Source organism: Astatotilapia calliptera, chromosome 8 (genome assembly GCF_900246225.1).
Source record: "Astatotilapia calliptera chromosome 8, fAstCal1.2, whole genome shotgun sequence".
Taxonomy (NCBI): Eukaryota; Metazoa; Chordata; class Actinopteri; order Cichliformes; family Cichlidae; genus Astatotilapia; species Astatotilapia calliptera.
In genome coordinates, this window is record NC_039309.1 from 24,485,475 (window position 1) to 24,504,413 (window position 18,939).

The 18,939-nt window shown below is 41.9% G+C and overlaps 1 protein-coding gene across 3 annotated transcripts in view; it reads left to right on the top strand.

The window, feature by feature from the left end:
- Positions 1-18,939, top strand: part of reep3b (receptor accessory protein 3b) — a 35,831-nt gene that overhangs the window by 7,907 nt on the left and 8,985 nt on the right. The window contains exons 1-5 of one of the 3 annotated variants that reach the window (XM_026177547.1): positions 3,567-3,763; positions 5,023-5,095; positions 11,662-11,738; positions 12,467-12,587; positions 12,682-12,795. In XM_026177547.1, the coding sequence (XP_026033332.1) occupies positions 11,671-11,738; positions 12,467-12,587; positions 12,682-12,795 (303 nt within the window). In that variant the 5' untranslated portion in view covers positions 3,567-3,763; positions 5,023-5,095; positions 11,662-11,670. Of the gene's footprint in view, positions 1-3,566; positions 3,764-5,022; positions 5,096-11,661; positions 11,739-12,466; positions 12,588-12,681; positions 12,796-18,939 lie in introns of those variants that run through there. The other 2 variants (XM_026177545.1, XM_026177546.1) reach the window with 2 other exon arrangements.

Consider the following 18,939-nt stretch of genomic DNA (forward strand, 5'->3'; position numbering starts at 1 on the left):
CTTTCACAAATTTAAAGTGAAAAGAACACAAAACACTGCAAACCACAACACAATTAAATATAAATTATAATATGAAAACTAAAAGAACATGCATATTCTCTGTCATATGGACCTGCATGAATAAACTTTCTCAATCCTTTATCATCTGCAACCGAAAATAGTTGTGGATGATTACTATACCTTTCTAACGTTGTTGTCCCTGCCTCTCTTTCTCTCTCTCTGGCTCTGTTCCTGTGCTCCTGAGTGTAACTACCGCCCCTCCCCCCTCTGCCCAGCGTAAAGCACAAGGCTCGCGTGCAGAGTGAAGCGGGAAAAAAGTGCGAGAGAGAGGCTGAGAGAAAGAAAAAAAAAAACCCACGTGACGGCTCGCGATAAGGAGCCGGCTCGCGTCGTTCACGTCAAAGAGCCGGCTCTAAGAGCCATTTCGTTCGCGAACGACCCCAGGTCACCTACTAATCAGAAGGTTGGTGTTTGGTCCCCGTCTGCTCCAGTGCATGGCAAGTATCCTTGGCTAAGATACTAACCCCAAGGTGTCTCTGCTCCACCGTCAGATTATAGAACATATCTTACATGCAGGAAGAGTGCTTGTGTGACTGGGTGAATGAGGCAGGTTGTGTAAAGCATGTGCTCAGAGTAGAAAAGCGCTATATAAGAACCAGTCCATTTACTAGTCATTTAATTGAATTATTTTCGTATAGCATCAATAGCTGTAGTGGAGATTTTTATCAGTGGGACAGGCTGTAAAATGTGTGAAAATACAGTTAAAAGAAGAAGAAATCAGTGGGCCTGACTGCAGTGTTTTCTGGGCTGATTCTGAATCTTGGACCTTATGTTTGACACCCTTGGTATGGCGAGACCAGGACGTCCTTGCAGGCTCTTGTCCCTGTGTGTCTGGGTAGTCCAGGGTCTGATCTTGGCAGCTTTCCTGTCTGCTTTAAACGCTCACACAAAACCCATTCAGCACCAGAACAGAGAAACAGGATTCAGGTACAGAGTTTTGTTTTCCGTCGGTGGCTCGGCTGTGTGCTTCTCTGCCCTTTATCGAACAAAAAGCACATTTTTGAACCTGCACTGACATGACGCAGAGACGTGACGAGCGTGTGAAGTCTTGGTTACCTCGATGTTTCTATAGCGACAGCTGGAATATAAACAGCTCTGTTTGTTGGCAGCTCGCTGGTTACTGAGGGGACTGTGGTCCGAGGCGGTGTGTCTGTGTACGATACTGTATCCGTGAAGTCTGTGGTTAGAGATTTTTATAGTGCAAAAATGATTTAAAGGCTTCCATGTTTCCTAGAAGTCTGAAAGTTGTTCATAACTAATCAGTAAATAAGCCGATTATTTACAGCCACGGGGCAGTAAATACTCAAAGGATCCGTTCTTGGTTGCTGAGCTCTTGGTAAAATCCTCAACATGTAGCAGAAGGGTTAAATCAGCTCCTTTATTCTTACACCATCATGAGATTATCTGATATTTTTGTCTTTATAAATGTCGAAACATTTTGCAAACATGAAAGTATTTATGTTGTATCCCATCACTGCTGTTGATGTAAGTGATCAGAGTGATCGGGCACTGGAAGGCGGAGTCTTGTTTTTCTTTTAATCTGATCCAATACTGGATGATTAGAATGATCGATGTCTCCGGCCTGTTCTTGCTTCCTTGTGAGGCGTGTTCGGTATTATGAACATCAGTTCCTGTTCCAGCTGCTCGTGAGAGGAGGCTGTGTGCCTGTCTGTGGCTGCAGCGCTGTATTGTGTTGGGTGCTAACTGGAGAAGTTGAAGATGGCACTGATATGGATGATGGTATTTCTCTGGATCCAGGCTACACTTGGGTACGAGAGATTCTGTTTAGTCCAAATCTGTGTTTAGCAGATACCATTTAATCTGCTTTGGCTGTTTCCTCTGTACAGAGTTTCTCACAGGCTTCTTATCATTTGGTTTTCTCTGGTGTTTGCAGTGCTGTTGTGAGACTGGTCAGGTGTATTTGAGTGGAGGCACAAACAGACTACAGCATTAAGATCAGGATTATTTGATTTGGATGGAGAGGATCGTCCCACGCTTATGCGAGCATGTCTGGACTCGCTGTAGCCGCTGCTGTTGTCATGGTAGCTAGCGGCAGTCCGGTAAAACTCATGAAGCCCGTCTTTCTAACGTGTGTGTTTTAATCGTTTCCCGTGAACATCCGCAGAATTAAAGCACTGAAATCTTTATGATGTTAACATGAATCATTCTCACAGTGTTACGTTCCCCCCGAAAGGGTCTAGGCATGTGAGTGAGGGGACTAGTAACAAATGAGTCCAGAACAGAATGAAAGGAAAACAGACCAGTGTTTTCAGTAAATAAAATAGTCTTTATTATAGATCATCTTAACATAAAGAGCCGGCAACGCCGTTTTACCAATAACACTTGGAAAAAGAGAAAAAGGGTTGCAACAACAAAGAACACAACAACCAAACAAAAACTCCACACCACGAGGAGGTACTTCCAGGGGCCCACAAGCTCACCCTGTCACTAACAGCAGCTGGCTTTGCTGCTGCCAAACAAAAACTCCACACCACGAGGAGGTACTTCCAGGGGCCCACAAGCTCACCCTGTCACTAACAGCAGCTGGCTTTGCTGCTGCCAAACAAAAACTCCACACCACGAGGAGGTACTTCCAGGGGCCCACAAGCTCACCCTGTCACTAACAGCAGTTGGCTTTGCTGCTGCCAAGGCTCACAAGCCCACACTACTCACGCAAAGCAGCTATGCTGTTTCCACAACTCCACACTTTGAGCAGGTTAACCACACACACGACGCAGAGACACCAGAGAACACCCCACACCCTGTTCACAGCTCATCCCCAGCTTATATGACCTCCGAGAGGTGATTGCTGACTGGGCCCAGGTGGTAAATGAGTCCAATGAGCAGCAGCTGTGTCCTGGGGAGAGAGAAGAGCAAGAGAGAGACGGGGGGTGGAGCAAAAGAGGAGGAGGCGGAGAAAAACACCACACCCACACAAGGGCAGTATCAGGAGGCCCAGCTAGGGCCGTAACACACAGTTAGCACAAATTGAAGACCACAAAAATGTTGGGACTTTCTGCAAGACAGGGAGCAGGTCCATGACCACTCCCAGTCAGCTGCAGTCTTCAAAGCAACTTTAATGCGTTCAGACGACAGCAGTAAGACACGGCGAGTCTATCATTCGTCTGGTTTTTGTTTGATATGGGGCTAGTTTGGCAATTACATCGATTCTGTTTGTTATAATACAGCGATTAACCATTAAAATGAACAAAATCACAATTCTGTTTCCATCTACATGTATAGAAAATACAACTACACAAATGTAGTTGCTTCCATTCAGAGTCTAGCCAGAACCTTCAGACTTACAACAGAAATGCCCCCACAAAGAGCCATGCAGTTGCTACAAAATGTCTACATAATGTCAGCAAATTCACTTTTATAAAAGAAGAAAAAGAGCGCGACTAGTTTAGTCTCCTCTTCCAGAGAGGCGCTCGCAGGTACTGGGACAGCCAGATTGCAGTAGTTTGCTGATTGCAATTAGACAGACATTATTTGCAAACCTTTGCCAATCTGTGTGAGAGTGATTGCAATCAGACAGCTATGTTCCAGCTGTGTACCTAAACCTTGCTTTGTGATCAAAAGTGGTGAGACTGTTGCATCCTGGTCCATGCTCGACCTCTCAGCCACTACATAAGTTAGTTATTTATTCATTTTTGTGAAAAACCCCCAAGAACAACCAAACAGTCCAGTAAAACTAGACAAGGTAAGCAGGGTAAAACAAGGTAACCCACAACATTGCTGATGGCTACTAGCTAACTAGCTAAAAGAGTAAAAGTTCTTTACTGGTTTTATTCTGTCCTATCGACGAGTCAGACAGCTTTAAGAAAAGACTGGTGACAATTTCCACACTTTTTACGTTAAATGTGACGTACAAAAACTGCAATGATACTAAAGCACTTATTTTGTGCTGTAGCCATGCTGTGCTTCTCCTGTCTGTCAGTGTTTCCTGTAATCTGTGCAGCTGAGTAATGTTGATGGCAGCTGACAAACTGAATGCCGCCCAAGAAGCTGTGTGTTCTTATGTGGTGCACAGTCAGGGTATATCTAGCTTGTGCATACTGGAGAGACCTGCACACTGTGCTGTAGACAGAGTAACCTCAGTGCAAGAGGAGCTTAAGGAAGAGGGATTGGAGGAAAGGAGTGTCCCACTTTAAATTTATCGAGTCGCTTATCTTGCATTGTGAGTCACTCCTTCACAGGCTTCTACCATGAACAGTATATGGTGTTTACCTAGTGTGGGTGTGTAGATGTTCATTGTTTTGCTGTGTGTAACGAGAGCTCTCCTAACGTCATCTGAAACGCTTGATCCTTTATTGCTCGTTGTGCAGTTTCTCTTTCGTTCAGGTGAAATTCAGTATATAATTAAAAAAACGAGGCCTGCACAGTCAAAAGCACCTCAGCTTCAGAAACCCAGCTTCACATTCTTCATATGATTTTCTCTGCTTGAATCTTAGCACACAGTCCTGAGTGAACAGTGCAGTATTTTGGGGTAGTGTTGAAAACTGCATAGAAACCAAACTGTTGCATTATATGACAGAGGAAAGTGGGATATAAATGAGTCCCCACATTGTTCAGATGCAAGAAATGATGGTTTTTAACAATAAAAACGCAGTTTTGGACGTTTGCCTTAGCTTGCATGGTGGCACTGCAGGCTTTCAGCAGTGTATGCATTGGTACAAACAAACCAACATAAAAATAATTTCTTGTATACATGTGAAACAGAATGTATAAACCTGCAGCACTGGTTCACCACTCAGTATCTACTGTATCATATACACCATGTACGGGCCCGTCTTCGCTATGTATGCCTGCTGATCAGCGTGTTGAAATAGGGTGTGGGTTTAAAGGCAAAGCTGTGTTTCCACATACCAGCGATGTTACAGTGCAGAGAACTTTCCTGTTAAACTGTATTTGTGTTGATTAAATTTGAGAGAAGTTGTCATGTGTTCTGTCTCCATGCAGGCTGCTGTTTGGGACTCTGTATCCTGCGTACTACTCTTACAAAGCTGTCAAGACCAAAAATGTTAAGGAATATGTAAGTTCAGAAATATTACTTTTTATTTACTTCTCTTCTCCTGCATGACTTCATCTCACACACAGACACACTGTGGGGGGGTGAGGGGGGGGGGGTCTAAGTTATTAACATTTGTTAATGTTGTTTTTAAACATTAGAAAACATTTCATTTCAACAACTTCGACAAATTAGGAGGTAACGTGGGCCAAAATGATCTGGAGCATGATTATAGCTTTTTCACTTAATGAGTAATTATTCCAGCAGGCATGCAAATGAATAATATCATCAAGTGACGTCATTTTGTATGTGAATGCGTCCAGCATGGTCCTGCTGACACAGCCGTCGTGCTTCATGTGCTTCATGTGCTGTCTGCATATGTCAGTGAAACTGAACATATGATGTTGTAAGTTTAAAATATATATCTTATTTTCATCATTATGTACCTTTTTCAAAATAACCTGAATGGTGATATTAACTCAGAGATGATATGTGCAGTACAGTAATAGACTATGTTGGACTAATGCAGAGCAGGCTGTGTATCCACTGTTAGTGACATTGACTGCACAGCCCCTTTTCCATCAGTACCTACTGGGATCGACTCGGTATGGTGTGCCACAGTTTTCCATTAGGTCATAGTACCTGGTACCAGGTGTGGGGTTTTTTTTTTAAATAAAGTACCTGCTTGCCCCGGGGTTCCAGGCGATCCAAGCAGGCACTAAAATGTGAGGTCATCAGACTGCATGCCACTGATTGGCTGGTCAGTAGCGTCACTCGGTGAGTCACGGACAGTGTCTCCTTCATGAAAATTAAAATGGCCATTTTTGAAACTCTGCATTGAATGAAATGGCAAAAACCCCCAACAAAAACAAGGCCATGATCTTTGAGAGTGACGAAACGCCACGGGCCAAACACCAGGTATTGTGTCGACGTCCAACTTTGTTGTAGCGTTCGTGTCGCATATTAATTACATTGCAGGATGCTCGGGCGTGTTGCTATGACAACAACCTCGTTAGGTAGTACTGGATTGGGCGACCAGTCAATCCGTGGGGAGTTGATCCGAGGAGGTACTGATGGAAAAAGGAGCTCGTGTCACATTTTTCTACATTCAGGCTGCTGATGCTGTTTATTTTGACTTGACAACTTCCACTCGTTACACAACAGCATCTTTGTGCTGGTTAGCGGTGTGAAAGCAGCCAGCGCTCATGATGTTCTCCCGTATACATTCTCCTATTTACTGACCACTTTATTAGGTATGAATCGATCATTCAGTGTGCCTCTGTCTGACTTCAGAACTGCTTCATGACTGCATCGACGCAGATTCAGCGAGGTGATGGAAGCAGTCCTCAGAAATGTAGAAATGGATTTCTACAATGGCGGACCTTTAACTTGACTCTCTGCAGTGTTTACATGCTTACATATACAACACAGTTTCAGTCCCTCCACACAAAGGGCTCAGTTCTGCTTCTCTGCGCCATCTTTGTTTACTCTTTCCCACCCAGGCTTCTAGACTTCTGATTGGCCAACATTTCTACACGGTTAGGAATATATCGCCACCTGTTGCTTTGGCATGTTCCTAGCAGCGTTTTCCTTCGTTTTTGCATTTACGTGTGGGCGGGATTTAAAAAAAAAAAAAAGAAAGCGGTAAATCTCAGTTTTCAAAAGTACCCGTGTACGTGTGGACGTAGCCTGAACCTCAGTTTGAACTTAAGCAAGCCGACTTGCTTAACTATTAAATCTATTGGTAGATTAATAGTTCTTTTGAAGTGAGTTATTTCTCCCCTGTGCCATTAGAGGACTTTAGAGTCACCCTGCCTACCAAAGCTCACTTTCATCTGTGATTACAGTCCTCCATCCTTTGAAATATTTTCTTCTCTGTCAGTTTTAAAAATGCGTTTGATGGTTCGAATGATTTGATCTTTCATCTCGATTCAGACATTCCTGTCCTTGTCTTAGGGACTAGCCCCTCTGGTAGATACCAACTTGCTTTCTTTAAGTCTTTTGCAGAATGTTAAACAGGTCTTGGGACTGATTACACATTTGAAGCACGGCTGGATGCATATAGACGATATGCCCTAGAGGTGTTTTGGCTAAGGAGTCGGGTGATGTAACTAATACCAGTGAGAGTGACATTCCAGTCTGCTGAGTTAGTAACACATTCACATACAGCTTTAACACACCCTGTCTCAGACTGCTGCGTCTTTCACCCACTTACTTTATCCTTATCTGCTCTTCTTGTTAGACCTCTGCTTTTACTTTGCTTTTGCAGAGGTTCATAAAGGAATGGTTGGAAATGAAGATCAGTACTGTTTCTTGTTTCATGAAGCAAGCTGTACTTAAGCTGACCAGGAGAAATACTTTGTGTGCAGCGCAGCAGCTATTCTGCGTCTCGTTGCTGCTTGTTTGTAGCTACAGCTCACCCTGCAGAGGTTACTCCAGTTCATGACAAACTTGAAACAGATTCAAGTCCCAGCCTTCTTCTTTGTTCACTGCTTATGAAAACGTACACGTACCATTGCGCTCACTGACTGATGTTAGTGATGTCGCTCAGTTTCCAGCAGCGTTGTAGTCGGAGTTGTCCATCCATGTACAGTCGACCACACTCAGTTGTAGATAAACAGGTCTGAGATCAGCCGTGTGTATCCCTGCCATGATTGAGCAGGCCTGTCTGCTCCACCATGTGAGTACATACAACATATCTTTTGCAGTGTGTTTTGGAAAACTTAAGCTGTTGTGCATCAAATGCTTTCCAGATGGTGTTTCCTGATTTAAATTTATATTAATTTTGACAAAATCTCTAACACGGTGGATTGGACTCTGTGGTTTACAGATGGCTGTAGACGCTGTACTTTCAGAAAGGTTGGTGTTAGGTGGCTACAAAAACCCAAACAGTCCTCCGGTACAAGGACTGAACTGTAAATGAGTATGAAAAACAGCCAATAACCAAATAACAGCTTTCAAAGACCTCCAGAAAGCTTGGAGAGCTGTTGCTCAAGACCACTTAAATCATTTTAAGAAGGTCTGGGATGAAATGAAGGATGACTAAAGACCTGAGCACATGAGATGTTGCTTTATGGTGCTTCAGTGGGGCCAGTATATCGGCCAGTATCAGCTATTTGCCAGTTCAGCGTATCTGCACTTTTGATGGCTGATCAATGAACATAGTAAAGCAGAGATGTGACAGATGGCCTTAAATCATGTTGCATGGTTTTAAGCAACTTACCTTTTGGCAGCATGTGTTTGGAATACCACCAAAAGAAATCAGCTGATCCAAGTATAGTCTGGCAGAGTGTAAACAAGTAATCCACAAATCTCATAACTAACTACATACATCAGATTCTTTTTAATCCCTAGATATCAGCGTATTGATCGAGTGGTGCCCTGTCAGCACTGCTTGGTGAGGTGGGGAGAAAAACCTCTGGGAGAAGCTCCAGCACAGGTCATGAGAGAGAGAGAACTTTTTAGCACCGATGTAAAAGAAAAAGCTGCAGTCGCTGTCTGTGCTTCACTTACAGGCTTTTCAACCAGTCAGCGTTCTTTGGACTGAATGTCATTGCCAACATGCTGGAGCCTTTTCGGAGGATTGAACTCAAAACCGCCATAAAGCCTCCGTATAAGGAATCATAGTTTGTCTGCAAAGCCCAAGAACTAAATAAATTAAGACCAAACATTATGAGCGATGCAAACACACTTTAAATAAAAGCTTGTTAGTCTCTGCAGCTGAGGAACATAAGATGTGGGTCAGTGCTTGAGAAAAGTGTTGTGATGCTCTGTGTGCACCTTAGGAGTTTGGTATGATAGATGACAGATGATAGATGACAATTTGATGACTAATCGATAAAACTTTAGTGTTTCTTTCATTTAGTCAGGATGAATTGATGGATGGTTAATCAGCTGCTTGGATGCAAGTTTGCTCAAAATTCTTTGAGTTTGTTTCAGAGGCACAACTGAAGCTCGGGTGGTCGTAACTGTTGCCCACCTTTTAGCATTTGACCTCTTAGCTGTAAGCGTGGGTGTTATCACACAGTGGGGCTGGCAGTGTGGAGCATCTACTAGGAGGCTGAGGTGTCGGGCCACCAGAATTTTGATCCAAGTTTAACCTTAGCAGTAGTGGCTGTGCAAGTCTAATGTAATGTTTCTTCTCCCCCCCCCTGGAAGGCAGTTATTCAAAGACAGGGTCAGTAAATGTCTACTGTAGCCCCAGGAAGCTAAAAGGCTGGTGTATAGGTTACATCTTAATGTCCTTTGTACTGATAAAATGAATGAAGGAGGAAAGGAGCAAATATTCTATCAGAAATGGAAAGCAGAAGGAAGCTGGGAGCTGAAATGTCTGAAGCAGAGGGAGACTGAACGTATAAATTAAACCTCTCAGTGTCAGCTCACTCTTTACATTTAGTGTGAGTGTGAGAGATGGGTGAATGTGTTTCCCTGTTGTTTCTCTTTCAAACACACTCTCACAGAGATGAGTGAAGTAATGTCATTAAAAACGATGAGAAGTCTTGGCTGACTTTCCATAATCTGCATTTTTTGATCTTGGATGTTTTTCATGGTGAACAGCTGTTCAGCATGACGGAGTGGTAGCTGAAAACCCCCCTCTGTGGGCAAATGGGACACAATTAAGCATCACTTATTTACTCACACACACCTACTGCTTGGTTTAACATGGAAATCCAGTCAGACGGGACTGGAAAGCCGTCAAAGAGGGACGAAGGAAGCCAGACCGCCGGGGGGGGGGGGACCTTTGTCTAAGGAGCTTGGAAAGAAAAGCGTCTGGACTTCTTTAAGTTGCTTGAAGACGTTTCACCTCTCATCCGAGAAGCTTCTTCAGTTCTAAGGGCAAATGACCTTAGAACTTAGACCTTAGAAGAAGCTTCTTTGACTACGATGACCTGGATGACTGAGAACCTTCACAGATGTCCTCAACCTTTGTTTCACTGCTGCCAGCCTGTGAAGGAGGCAGAGGCTTAGAGAAAGAACAACATCATTTAAAAACGAGTTTATTAGCTCAAAGCTGTCCACTGGGGTTCGTGACCATGTTCGCTTGTTACACCAGTGTGGAGCAGGGTTCTTAGTAGAATAACTTTTGAATGCTCTGCTCAGTCAAAGCTGAGGTGGTTGATCATCAAAAATGATCAATTCTACCCATTTTCAAAATGCAGCTTTTTAGAAGCACCCATTATGCCTCAGGGCATGTAATGTAAGTCAAAAGAAACCCCAAGTATGTCACGTTGTGGGCATTACTATGCTATAAACGTCTTCTACTGAAGGACGCTGTCACAAATACAGGAAGTGTGCCTGTGTTTATTACACAAAGTGATGCACTCTGGGTCGATGATGCAAAATGGTGGCACTCCAGAGCCGCTTATTATAACTAACTAACTCTAACTGTTCAGAGCTACGCTTCCACTACTGTAGATATATTCATAGGACATCTGTTTACCACACACCGGCACATCTGTATATATGTAGCATATCTTTATATTTGTTCATAGTACACCTGTATATCTGCCCGTCTGCACAGATAGAACATCTGTGTGCTGTACAGATCACCTGTATTCATCTCTACTCGACTTATCTGGATATGCTCTGCTCTTATTGCACTTGCTGCTCTTGCAGTCTGCATCTAATCAGAAGTGTGTTTTGTTACTCTGTATTCATTCATGTGCAATGACAATAAAGTGGAATCCTAATCCCGACAGACCAGAATATACAAAATATGAGCTGCTTTTGGTTTTAACTTCCTGTGCGCAGGAAACGAGGGATGCAGTATGAATCCTCACGGTTATGGAGGGCCAGGAGTGACAAAATGAATTAATTAAATACACAAATTAAGTAATTAATTAAATGTGTCATTAATTAATTAAAAATTGGAATTGATTGAATGAATAAATCTATCAATAATTAATTAAAGGCACGATCATTCCATTTAAAACATTGAATTATTTATTTCCTATTTTATTAATGACACGTTTAATTAATTATATAATTGCTTAATTATTTACACATTTAATTATTCCGGTTTTTAATGACGTATTTATGTCATTCATTTTGGCAGTCCTGGCCCTGTGGCTGTTCATGAATGAATTTCAGCCCATCAAAGTCAGGGGCGGGGTTAGTGCTGAAGTCACACCCATTGCTTTGGGCTGCTGCGAGGCTGTATTATAAACTGTGATATGAGTCTGTAGGTGCTCGTATCCTTCTTGCCTTCAGTCGTATTAGTTTCCTTCTGGAAGTGTGTGATGTGTTTCATAGTTTCTAACAGTGAAATGTAACGTGACATAAAAAAGCACGCCCCACACAATCAGATGTTAATCTGATTTTATTTTTATTTTAGTAAATCTCAAAAATCCTAACAGACAGAGGTGCTTAGATTACAGTTGAATTAAAACAAACGGATGATGTCATCATTTCTTCATGATCAGCATGCTGGTTCAGACGCTGCTGCTCTCGGTGGACATGCTCCCTCTCTGTCCTCCTCGTATAACAAAGATTTTTAATGTTAGTGTTAATATTAGTAATGTTAAGAGGTGATGCATGGTTTAATGCTCAGCCAGCCTTTTAAACGATGATTCATGTCTCTCTGCCTGTAGGTGCGATGGATGATGTACTGGATTGTATTTGCCCTCTACACTGTCGTGGAGACGATCACTGACCTAACACTGGCATGGTGAGTTTGCCATGAATGTTAAACACAAACGCAGTGAATCAAACATTATGTAAACCTCGTGAACTCACATGTCGTACAGATACATCTACACTGACTGTGTGAGTGGAAGAAGTTGTTTTCCTCGCTACCCTGAATAATAATGATAGAAATGTACTCTTTCCTAGTGTAACTAGAATAAACTTGTGGTAATGTGGATGTGCACTGTGTAGGAACAGAGTCACATTTGCAGGAACTTCAGGTCGAGTTTCAGTGATTTTATGAATCTCTCATGTGGCAACATTTAGCTCGAAGGAACAATGTAACGATTTTGAGGAATTGATGGAGAACGATGTTTTTTTTTACAGATGTTATATGCAGTTAAACTTTAAAACGCTGACATTTCTAAAACCAATGAGAAGTTTTTGAATATTTATTATTACTCATTAATAAGAGAAAATAATTTCTTACCCGGTTACTCGATTAATCGATAGAATATTCGATAGATTAGTCCATTAATAAAATAATCGATACCTGCAGCCCTACAGCTGATGTTTTATCAGACAGTCACAGAAAGTGCTGGAACATGTCGGTGCAGTCCAAAAAACCATAATAAACCTTCAGAGCTGTGTGCAACAAAAACTTGACAACAGGAGTGGGAGTGGGTGCATATCTCTTAACCTGTTTTTCTGCAGTGGAAAGCATCATTATGTACCATGGGTTAAACTTACCGTGTGTGTCTCCATATCCAGGTTTCCTCTCTACTACGAGCTAAAGATAGCTTTTGTGGTCTGGCTGCTGTCCCCTTACACCAGAGGAGCAAGTCTTATTTACAGGAAGTGTCTGCATCCTTTGCTGTCCTCCAGAGAAAGGGTACATTCATCCGTACATCCACGTGTAATGCAGGTCACACTGCTTTGTGCCCAGTTCAACTGTGTTCTAAAATGTAATTGTTGTCTTCCTTTAGGAAATAGATGAGTACATTGTGCAGGCCAAAGAGAGAAGCTATGAGACCATGGTGAACTTTGGCAAGCAGGGCCTGAGCATTGCAGCCACCGCTGCGGTCACTGCAGCCGTCAAGGCAAGTTATTCTTTTTTTTAATTTTTCACGTGAGTGCACTACAGTTTTATGTTAGATAGCATGGCTAAGTCAGTTTTCATCTTCTTTCTCACTACGTTGCTACAGAGTAGGGCTGTGCGATATGACCAGAATCTCATATCCCGATATAAGACGTCTATCGTCCGATAACGATATAAATCACAAAAATGTAACATTTTCTGTAAAGTCTGTGAATCTCGGGCAGCTCGACTTGTGTGAAGTGTTTCCTGCTGGGCGTCGTGTAGCTGGAGCAGAGTGTTTTAACGATGCATGAAACGATACATTTTTAGACATAAGTTGTAACGGCGCCGTTTTCTTTGAGTATTTATTACACGGCGTGCTGCGAGGAAAAGCCCGTTCTAACGTTTGAGTCTAAGATCTATTTTTTAGCACCTGGCGTCTTTTTTACTTCTCATCCGTAAATAATCTGCTCTTTCATGTGATTCAGTTTATTTTGAAAGGTCTCAACAGGATCTTGAGCTTTATTGTGAAAGGTTTAAGTGGAACATAAACAAACGGACACACGATGCTGTTACCGTCGTTGTTGCTAACGACAACGCATAAAAACAGGCGCTTGTCCGTCTGTAGTGTGGTTATATTAAATATTAGAGAGAGAACTTTAAGAAATGAACATAGCCTCTACAGTGACATCAGAACCATGAACAAATATGGCTGTAAACAGTTTATTTTGCGACACTACGAAACAAACGATAGCGTAAAATGAAACGATAGATGTTTTTATATCGTCATCCGATATATATCGTTATATCGAACAGCCCTACTACAGAGGAATAAAATACCAGTCTGCGGCTTCAGCTCTCTTTGCTTGCAACAGCTTCCTTTGTCTGTGTTCTACAGTAGCGCCTGTGGGCACTGAATGTCCTTATTTAGCGTGCTAAATCAGACGTAAGAGCATACAGACCAGGGGTCGGCAACCTGCGGCTCTTTAGTCCTTACAGTGCAGCTCCGCGTGGTTTGGGAAAATAAATTAGAAGTGTTTAGATGAAGTGTATTTTATTTATATTAGTTCTTTTTTAACTTGTAGTTCTAAATTGGAAGATTATTGTGATATTGAAATATAAAAATAAAATTCTATTATTTTTTTCATCGCTCAAAATAAGCGTCACACTCGTGGAAGCTGAAACGGCGTGCATTTATCGAGACTTTCAGCCCCACGTAGGCCAGTTATGGACCTTCGGATCCACATTATGTCAGCAGCTCCACCGTGAACTATGTTAAAACAAACACGCTCACGCCCCACAGACGACAGCTTACAGTCCTGTAAAGATAAACTGACTTCGTACAGCACCGACCTGCAGACGCTGTGCGCAGAGGTTCAGGAGCAGAAGTCCCGTTGTAAACATATCACAGCAGACCCGACGATGTTTGCATGAACACGCTTTTCAGCATCTCTTTATTGACCACCTTACACACAGTTGCTGACGCACACAGCCGGCTGTAGCTTTGCAGCTCACAGCCCCACACATACCACCAGACGTTAAGGCGGCGAGGCGTGATTGTGGGTGCAGCTCAGGTGCGTCCGCCTCCCCTGCAGCGGCGCTGCAGACCACGCCCCGCCACACACATTAACCAGGTAAAATACATATTTAGGCAGAATTTTGCAAATATATATTTTTCATTTTTTAGCAGCATAGTGCTTATTTCCCCAGTTATTTATTAAAAGTCAGGTCAAGGCTCCAAAAGCACAAAGGTGATATGAGGGGGGCGGCTCACAACAGTTTTTGTTTGCTGGATTATTTTAGTTCAGCTTTTGTTGTATTTCTTTAAGAGTTCAAAATGTGTTCATTACATGAATAAAATGTAGTTTTCTCTGTAGCACTTCATGGATGTCATAAGCAACACGCCTTAGTTGTTCACACAAAGCATAAAGGTAAAAAACAATATACACAGTGTTATCTTCATTTTAGATGTCAACAAGTATTTTCTTTTGCGTGGAAACCGGCTCCAAATGGCTCTTTGGGTGTTGAGGTTGCTGACCCCGATATAGACAGTCACTGTGGCATTGGTGCATGACTGAGTGCATAGGAGATGAATCGATAGCCTGTACGAGATCTTCACTTGACGATGTGTCTGATAGCCTTTGCACATGCTCACACATCCTCTGTGCATGTCTGTGCCTCAGATGGTCTTCCTGCAGAGCCAGTATAAATAAATGACATTTGAACTGGTTTCTTCAGCATTTCTTGAATACCTGAGTGATTCAGATACGCCCAGTTGATCTCACGCTTCACAGCACCTGAGCAGTGGGGATGCACTACAAAGAAAAAGCGAATGGTGTCAGGTTAGATCCACAGTAGTACAGCAGTATTTAACTGTGAGACACTACAAAACAGTGAACCCCTGTAACAAATTAATAACTGCTCACATTATTATTATTATGATGCTGATGATGATCAAGGATTAGTCTGGTATTAAGTAATTTTATTTGTTTATGGGAGCAGCTGAAAGCAGCTTTATTAAGCAAGACTGAACAATTGAAGCCCATGTTCAGAAATGGAGGAATAATGACTAACTAGTACATTATTAATGATTAATAGTATGTAGTTATTATAATATCGAACTATAATACAATTCTATTGTGTGTTTGTGTGTGTAAATAAATAAAGACGCAGAATTAATCTGAATTGATTGGACCGCTCAGCCAGGATTTAGCAGGTGCAAAGTTCAAGTATCAGAAAATGTTAACATTATGTTAGGATGGTCTCTGTTAGTGTTACTATAAGATGACATTAGCTATGTTACCTTAGCCTAAGCATTTATCCAGTGCTTGCTAACACTTTAGCCTGTGGAGCGGTGTCGGCCGTGTCAAACTAAACAACTTGAATGTTGTTAATGAGTTCAAACTGAAGGAAGTTGAGTTCTTGAGTGGTATTTCCACGACTGCATTGAACAAGGTTCTGCTGACCGTGCTACCCATCGACTCTGAATGGAGTTTTTAACAGGCCATACTTCATTTAAGCGTAACTGAAGTTCTTCAGTGGGATTAGTTTGTGGCTGACTTCAGCTGAGTAACAGTGTTATGTTCTGTTTTAGAGAAAGAGCACCTGCTTTTTCACATAATGAACGAGGTCAGGTGTGCATATTCTAACACAAAGAGGCAGCACTCAGCAGGATCAACGACAGGTCTGGTTGTTTTTGTGTCCTTGCTGTGTCAGTGCAGCCTCCTGTCTCCACTTACCTGAAACACCCTGTTAATCAAAGCGATGCCTCTGTCACTGCCCTGCATCTCACTTCTCTCTCGCTGCCTCACTTTGAGTCTCCTATGGTTCCTCCTTGACATGAAGATCTTCTTACATATTTCATCTTTGTGTTCCCCGTTTGTCTTTACAGTCTCTCTTCTTTTCTCCGCATGCATGTTTTGTCATCACAGGGTTAGTAGCAGTTTTTCATTTCTTTAAAATAGGCTTGCATCTTACTAGGAATTTGATTGACCTTGGCTTTTACAGTAAAACCATCTGAAATGCACATAAAATCAATCTGTCTGAAATGTTTTAGCTGAGCCTAGAGCTGTGGTTAGACATGCAAACCTGGCACCTACACCACATGTACCTGCTGTCACAGACTGAGAAGAAAAGACATTTCAGAGCTTTTCCTCCGTCCAGTTTACAGTTCAAAGCTGCTTCTTTGTCCATCTCACAGCATGGGACCAAGATTCAATAAATGAAGTCATAGCAAACAAAGTAAAATCTAAAATGTGTTGTAATGTGGAAGCTTGCAGTCCTGGCTGGTTTGGTAACCAACCAGTTTACCAAATGAGTATTACAGCTCGCAGTGCTCCTTTTGTGAGATGTGTCTGTATCCACACTGATAATTGATAAAACATTTGCATTGCTCTTGGTAACTACGGGACTGAAGAACTTATTGCTAATAAGATCACATAAACATAGTTTAGCTTTGAACAGGTAATGAAGGTCACATCACAGCAGATTAGATCCGAGTACTTTCTAACCATCATCTAGGCAACTCTTGGTTAACAATTTGCTAGTTTTAAGCAGATGCAAACAATATAAACAGGGACTATTTTGATGTTCCTGTCACTGCTATCCGGATGGTGCAGACACGCAGTAAACATGCATTTAAGTTGAAAACACTGTAGTATGAAAATGTAGCATCATTGACCCGAAATGTAAGCAGAATAATTGCTTCACTGTATTATTGTTAACTCGGAGTGCCCCAGAGAAACCCAACCACCGTCCTCCTCTGTGGTTGTGTTTTTAAGAATTTGCTGATTGCAAGTGTAACAAACTCGACTAAATATGAGTTGATATTGTGTGTTTGTTGGTCATCAGCATGCAGGGTTGTGAATGTTTTGGATCCTGGGGGAACACTGCAGATCTCAGCTGGACGTTTGCTTTTGAGATGATGTTTTCTGCATCTGCACCAACTTGCCTCCTGTCTTCCCTCTGACGTTTGTTTCTTTTCTGTCTGCACTAACATCCTTGTGTCTTCAGGGTTTCGGTGGTTCAGCAGGCTGCTCTGGGAGGTAAAAACCAGTCAGTGTAAGCAGCATGGACAGAATGTTCTGTTTCGTACAGCTCAGCATCCACCCTTTGATTATCGTCTGTGTCCAGACCCGCTGCTTGAGAACATCAGTTTTAATTTGATTCTTCTTTTTGGTTTTGGTTTTGACATGGACTTGGTGGTGTTGCAGATACATGTCACTCATTATTTACGACACGTTTGTTTTTCATTGTATGTCCCTTAATGTGTTTGACATTAATTTCATTGTTACAGCAGCATGCCGGGGCTTTATGTTTACAAACAACAAACAAAAAGAAATTAAGAATTATGTATCAAAACCTTCTAAATCACAAAGCTCTAAGAATAATAATAAATGAGCTTACATTGGTGCTACAGGGTGAAAATGTCCCTGTGAATGTCTGACTTCATCATTTTGTTCGTATTAGCGTTTACCTGTAATAGCCCAAATATACTGCTGTACATTACAACAATACCCCCCCCCCCCTGCTGTTCATGTTCTTTGTGAAGTGTTTCCGTGGTAACATCTTCATCATCATTCAGTAGCATCCCTGATCTGAATGTATTCTGTACCTCGTTATTCAGTTAGCGTATTCTTGTCATCATCAATTATTCGTTATATGTTTAATTGATTTAAGCTTTAATTCCCAGATCTGAAGCAGACGGTATCATTTAATCAATTCCATTAGGTATCATTTACACTAGTGGGTCTAGTTACAGTGGAAATGCAGCTTCAGAGTGCTGAAGCCTGTTGCTGTTGAAGCTGTGGTGCTGTGACTGTGGCTTTGGGCCTTGTTAATGACTCTGCACCCTCTCTGAGAGTCCAGTGTGGATGAGAGGCATCATGAAGGCAAACGAAGCCTGTTTCAGGCTTTATTTGTTCCTGAGGCTTGAAAAACAAGTGAACTAATCCTTTAATGCAGAAGGTTCCTTTCATGATGGCTCCCAGTATTTCATGTTTCTAAAAATACAGCAATGATGAAGGACAAACACAGATCGGCAGCACAACAAGAAATGAGTGTTGTGGAAAAACACGTAATGCTTCTTAAACTTTTTAATGTAAAAATGTTGTCACAGCAAAGTCATTTAAACGACATGTTTGCATTTCTGTGCTCCACCGTCGGTTTGTCTCACAGGTCTTTAAAGCTGCATGAAGCCCTGTACAGTAACAGCGCAGCAGTGCGGACTGAAGTTTAGTTTTCTCTAATGTAAATATTCTCTTCTTCATGTAAGATACTGATAGTCCAACATATGAACGATCTCCTCCACCTCCATACTTCAGTAAACTTGGATCTATTTCCAGAAGTGAAGGCTTGCTCAACAGCAGCTCACAGTGCTGTAGTTTGCAGTGTCTGTTTTTACTGTCAGATTTCTGCCGTTCCAATAATATCTGTCCTGTATTAATATATCATAGTGTTCCCAGTGAACTAGTAAAATCTGAACAGCTCAGTGTTGATATTAATCAGTCACAGCTACACGATGACATTCTGGATACAATGATGCATAAATATGTGGAATTATAATGCATCAAATTTGAATTGTAGCTGTTTAGATGTGACGTGTGTCTAAGGTACAGATAAGCAAAGAAATATTTCCAATTATACAAAATAGTTATTATGAGGATTT